This window comes from Dipodomys ordii, unplaced genomic scaffold (assembly GCF_000151885.1).
Source record: "Dipodomys ordii isolate 6190 unplaced genomic scaffold, Dord_2.0 Scaffold64, whole genome shotgun sequence".
Lineage (NCBI taxonomy): Eukaryota > Metazoa > Chordata > Mammalia > Rodentia > Heteromyidae > Dipodomys > Dipodomys ordii.
Genome location: NW_012267280.1, coordinates 3524491 through 3530600, shown reverse-complemented (window position 1 = coordinate 3530600; position 6110 = coordinate 3524491). Strand labels below are relative to the sequence as shown.

The 6110-nt window shown below is 54.5% G+C and overlaps 1 protein-coding gene across 1 annotated transcript in view; it reads left to right on the top strand.

The window, feature by feature from the left end:
- Positions 1–5546, top strand: part of Shc2 (SHC (Src homology 2 domain containing) transforming protein 2) — a 16718-nt gene extending 11172 nt beyond the window's left edge. The window contains exons 9-12 of the mRNA XM_013022677.1: positions 674–826; positions 1962–2272; positions 4304–4437; positions 4824–5546. Of these exons, the coding sequence (XP_012878131.1) occupies positions 674–826; positions 1962–2272; positions 4304–4432 (593 nt within the window). The 3' untranslated portion in view covers positions 4433–4437; positions 4824–5546. The remainder of the gene's footprint in view (positions 1–673; positions 827–1961; positions 2273–4303; positions 4438–4823) is intronic.
- Positions 5547–6110: the final 564 nt, after the last annotated feature.

The window sequence follows — 6110 nt, the reverse complement described above, 5'->3', positions numbered from 1 at the left end:
ATGACCAACCAAAAAAAAAAAGAAAACTGCAGATTCAATTTCTCCCAATGCCTTTCCTCACCCATCAGATAAGCAGAAGTCAGTCTGGTGGTCCCCGGGCCTGAGGGTGAGGGGAAGGTGCGCCCCTGCCTGTCGCACGGGCCCTACAGAGAGACTCTCAAGGGTCCTTGTGAAGCACTTGTGGCTTCTGAACCATGTGGATGCATTATGCATTGAGAAATAGAATTAAAAAGAAGAGAGGCAAGTCAGTTCTAAAATAGAGCAGACAGAGGGTGGACCCAACAAAGCCTCGCTGATAATATAATTACAGGGTGGCAGAGCTGCTGCTGTTACTGCTTAAATGTGGGCATTGAACGTAAACATCTGAGCCCGCTTCCTGCGGGCACCTCCGGCCTCCCGCCTGCGGATGGCTGGCCTGGAGCTGCCCCTCTCTGTGTCAACATGGGGGGGGGTCCCCCAGCCCCCACCTGGGAGCATCCTCCACTTGTGTCCCAAGCTGGGGGCCCTGTGGATTTTCAGTGCTGATGGGACGGGGCTCATCGTGGTGTTCCAGAGGGCACTTGCATGAAATTCCTACATCTTGCCCATCTGGAGCCACACAGGAAGGTTTTGGTGTTCCCACTCCCCTGCCCGGAGTCTTGTCCCTGACCCCACGGCCTTCCTCGCTCCCCAGCCCCGCCTGGGGATGGCTACGTGCAGGCAGATGCCAGGGGACCACGGGACTACGAGGAGCATCTATATGTCAACACCCAGGGGTTGGATGCCCCAGAGCTTGAGGACTCTTTGCCACCTGAGGACAGTCCCAAGAAGGACCTGTTTGATATGCGTAAGTTTGTCCTATTACCCCCCTGCAGCCTAAGGTGGGGGGGGAGGGGTATGTGGGGGGGAGTCCACAAGGGACCAGGGGAGTCCAGACTTGCTTCCTGTGGGCCACAGCCTGATGGGGGAGGCCTCCCTACTGACTTCCTTATCTGAAGAGGGAGGCTGAATCCTCTCCTTGATTGAGGATCCCAGAGAGCTGCTTGTGTGGACATTCCCTAAGCAAGCCACTGCTTCCCATTGGCTGAGTAAGGGGATGGTGTGTGTCCCTCAGCCAATCTCCAGTCAGGAGGATGCAGCACGTGTGTGGATTGGCCAAGCCAGTGCTCCTTGCCCCCAGCATGGTCATTCCTCAGCCAATCCCCAGCCAGGAAGACAGCATCTGTGTGAGGATTGACCAACCCCTAGTCCAGAGGACAGGATGGCATGTGCTGATTGGCTAGGCTGCTTGTGGGCTTGGTTGGTGGCCTGGGGTTGGAAGTCAGGTTCTGTGTGAGCCAGGGCTGTAGCCTCGGAGTGTAAGGGTTGGCGACTGGACCGCAGATCTGTGCCACCTGCCTCCATGGGTGGTGAGGGCCTGTGGCTTGGAGGGGGGCAACATTCAGTATTTCCCTGGCACTTTGGCAGTCTGTAGGAAGCTCAGAGCAGAAAGAGCACTCCACTAAGTTAGGATGGGAAATGTCTGCTTGTCACCTGCCACAATGGTGTGTGCTGAGGTCCTGCCACAACAAGGAGCCATGTGACAGGCTCACATGTGGGCAGGCCAGGGTGACAAGAAAACATAATGTGTGCGAGCTTCCAAGAAAAGAAATGCTGCCAGGGGAAGGCAGACCGGAAGTGGGCATGAGCTGCAATGGGCGTGTCCTAATGGGCATGGGGCTGTATAGGCGTCCCCAAGTGTCATGTGGGTGGGCGTGGCTCCAGAGTGGGTGTGGCTGCATGACGGGACGGGCGTGTCCTACATGGACCTTGTTCTCAGATGGCGTCCTGACAAGGGTGTTCCCCAGTGGAGAATGGGGGATGGTGGGGGAGTCGGAGCCACCCGGTGGGCGGGGCCCAATTGGAAGAGCACCTGCTTAACAAGGGCAAGGCTGCGCACCCCTGCCTCCCCCATCCCTCCTGTTCCTCCCCGCCCCCCGCAGGCCCCTTTGAGGATGCCCTGAAGTTGCACGAGTGCTCGGTGGCGTCGGGCGTGACGGCAACCCCACTCTCCCTGGAGGACCAGTGGCCCAGCCCCCCCACCCGTCGGGCTCCTATAGCCCCAACAGAGGAGCAACTGAGGCAGGAGCCCTGGTACCACGGCCGCATGAGCCGCAGGGCGGCTGAGAAGCTGCTCCGAGCAGACGGGGACTTTCTTGTGCGAGACAGTGTCACCAACCCGGGGCAGTATGTCCTCACCGGCATGCAAGCTGGGCAGCCCAAGCACCTGCTGCTGGTGGACCCTGAGGGTGTGGTAAGATGGGGGGAAGGCAGGAGGGGAGCAAGGAGGGGACAGGCTGCCAGGGCCCAATGCCAGGGTCCAGGGAGCATTTTCCAGCTCCCATAGAATTGCAAAGTATTTTCCAGTGTTCAAAGGACTACTCAGTCTGCAGAGCATTTGGGGTTTACAAAAACATTTCTAATCTTAAGGCCTTTCCAGGTTCACCAAGCTCCGAATTTCCCCCACTCATCAGCAGATGCATGGCACTGGATGTTTGACTTTAAAATGTGGCCAGGCACCAGTGATTCCCCTTTTTTTTTTCTTTTTCTGGTCTGAGACAGACTCGAACTCAGTGTCTAACGCTTTCTCTCATTGGCTAATGCTCTACCACCTGAGCCACATCTCCAGCTCCACCAGTGGTTCCCGTCTGTAATCCTAGCTACTCAGAAGACTGTGATCTGGAGGATCTGTGGTTCAGGAAAGTCCGTGAGACCCATCACCAAAGAACCAGCAAAATGTAGGGCTGGAGGTGTGACTCAAGTGGCAGAGTACCAGCCTAGCAAGCAAACTGAGTGGGAAAAAAATTTTTTTTAAAGAAAAAGGAAAGAGAAAGTATCCATTGTCTATTTTGACACCTCTGGGATCTTTTTTTTGTACTGAGATTTGAACTCAGCCTGTGTTAGCTAGGCAGGAATGCTGCCTTGAGCCTCACCCTCAGCCTTTTTTACTTCAGGCATTTTTCAGTCAGGTAGGGTGTCTGCCTTTCCCTAGGGCTGCCCATAGACCTCAGTCCTTCTACCTGAGGCCTAGGATAACTAGGATTACAAGGTGTGAGCCATCCTTTCCAGTTCATTGATTGAGATGGAGTCTCAGGTTGGTTCTTTTTTTTTATTGTGAAAATACTGTACAGAGGGGTTACAATTACTTGGGCGAGATAATGAGTACATTTCTTATCAAGCATTATAGCCTCCTCCTTTGTTTCCCCTTCCCATCCCTTCCCATCCTCCCCCCCTGTTGGTTCTTTTTGTACTGGTACTGGGGCTTGAATTTAGGACCTGGGCACTGTTCCTTAGCTTTTTCATTCAAGGCTAGTGCTTTACCATTGAGCCACAGCTTTACTTCCAGTTTTTTTTTGCTAGTTAATTGGAGATAAGAGTCTCTCACATTGTCTCCCTAGATTGGCTCTGAACCTTAATTCTCAGATCTCAGCCTCTTGTAGCTGGGATTATAGGCCTGAGCCACCAGTCTTAGCTCCAAGGAGGTGTGTGTGTGTGTGTGTGTGTGTGTGTGTCTTGAACTCAGGGCATGTGTGTGTGTGTGTGTGTGTGTGTGTGTGTGTGTGTGGCTTGAACTCAGGGCCTGGGTACTGTCCCTGAGCTTTTTCATTCAAGGCTGGTGCTCTGCTACTTGAGCCACAGCTCAACTTCTGGCTTTTTAGTGGTCGATTGGAGATAAGAGTCTCACAGACTTTCCTGCCCCAGCTGGCTTCAAACTTCCATCCTCAGATCTGTCTCCTGAGTAGATACATTTGCCATGGGTGTCTACCAACTTTTTTTTTTTTTTTTTGGCCCGCTGTCCTTGAGATCCTTTTGCTCAAGGTTGGTGCTCTGCCACTTGAGTCACAATGCATGCCACTTCTGGCTTTTTCTGAGTAGTTTGTTGAGTCTCATGGCCTTCCCTGCCCAGGCTGGCTTCAAACCACGATCCTCAGGTCTCAAACTCCTGAGTAGCTGAGATTACAGGCATGCCCCACCAGCACCCAGATTTTTTTTTTTTAATAAAGTTTCTCTCTGCAGCTTAGGCTGGCCTGGAACTTGTGGTCTTCCTGCCTCAGCATTCTGAATGTTGGGATTGCAGGCATATGCTCCCTTGCCTCCTGGCCCATGGTGTTGGATCTGAGGCTAATTGGAGCCCTCCTACTCTGACTTTAGTCCTGTGGAGGGCGGTGGGAGCAGGCCTTGCTCAGCAGTGCCGTGGGCCCAGGCCTCCCTCTGGGAGGAGCTCCGGGGTGGGGGTGTGCGTGGGGGTGGGGCGGTACTGATGCTGAGGCCTCCGATCCCACAGGTGCGGACGAAGGATGTCCTGTTTGAGAGCATTAGTCATCTCATCGACTACCACCTCCAGAACGGACAGCCCATCGTCGCTGCAGAGAGCGAGCTGCACCTGCGCGGCGTGGTCTCACGGGAGCCCTGAGTCAGGTGGGTATTGGGTGCCAGCTTTTTGCCCATGTATAGATGTCTTCTGATGTTTAAAAACCAGGACCTCACTTTTTTGCTTAGTTCTTTTTCCCCTCAAGGCTGGTGCTCTACCATTTAAGCCACAGCTCAACGTCTGGCTTTTTGGTGCTTAATTAGAGATAAGGGTATCCTACACTCCCCCTCCTGCCGCCCCTCCCCCCCTTGCCTGGGCTGGCTTGGAATCAGGATTCTCAGATCTGAGCCTCTTGAGTAGCTAGGGTTACAGTTGTGAGCCAGTGGCATCTGGCCCGGGAGCCTTCTTGTTGACAGAAGCAGGGGTATGGCTGGGACCTGAACCCATGTCTGTAGCTGTGGTCACAGTGACCCTGATCTCATCTTCCCATCAGCCCACAGGTGGCCGTCCTCAGCCTGGCTCCTGTCCCTGTTGAGTCTTAACGTCTCTCAGCCTTTCTCTCCGACCCCCATCAGCCCAGAACCGCTGGAATCAGAACCGCCACCATCTCGCCTTTCTCGCATGAGCTTGGGCAATCTTTCTCCCATCATCTGCCTGGGCTGGAAACGGGGAAGGGCCCTGCTCCCCCACCTGTGCTGGAGAGAGGGTGCTCATACCAAAGACATTGACCTCCTCGCCTTTAACGAAGATACACACACAGACCGCCTCTGCGTGGAGCCCTGGCCTCTGGTATCTGATGGGGCAGAGAAGGGGGGCTCTGTGTCCCCCTCTAGGCCCCCAGCTGGATTCAGGTTATCCCCTGAAACAGAAGGTCCCAGGCCTGTGTGGACGCGGATTTCTTCCCAAACTGGGCTCCCATTTTCCTACCAGAGACACTGGGTGCACCATTGTTTTTTGGGGGGATATTATGGTGCTTTGGGGTCTTCATCGAAGGCATGTGCTGACCTTGGCCTGCGGGAGGGAGGGCAGAGGAGGCCTTGTGGCTCACCTACCGTATCAGGGAGACATCCAGGTGAGTTGATGCGTCCAGTTGTGAGGTTCGCTTCCCCTCCCCTCCCCCCTCTGAATAGGAGGGGGGCCGGGGATGGCCGTGCCACCAGCTGTCTGCTCTGCCTCCCAGCTGTTACTGCAGCCTGGACATTGGACTCTGTTTGTAATTAAACCTGGAATGACCCAACACCGAGTGCCAGCCACCTGTATACGCAGGGTCCTGGCAGGGCTGGGGGGATGGGTTCCATGGGTAGAATGAGGTTCCTGAAAGGGCAGCTAAGGAGGGGGCTCAGGAGTCCCCGATTGTCCTCAGGGACTGGAAGTGGCCTTCCCTCCAGAATCCTGACACCATGCCTCTGATTTTTATTGCCAGATAAATTGGGTTTCTGCTTTTCTGTCCAATGTTCTGGCTCCTCCTCACAGACACCTAGCTTATCTCCAACATCTTGGAGCCCCTTTCCCCCCCCCCCAGACTTCAACACTTTCTTCCCCTGCCAGCTGCTGGTGACTCATGCCTGTCATTCTTGCTACTCAGGAGACGGAGAGCTGAGGATTATGGTTCAAGCTAGCCTAGGTAGAAACGTCTATGGGACTCTAATATCCAATTAACCAACAAAAATCTGGAAGTGGAGGCATCGCTCAAGTGGTAGAGCTCCAGCCTTGAGTAAAAACAGCTCAGGGACAGCACTCATTGTGACCCCTCCAAACACTGACCCATCCACTCACCCAC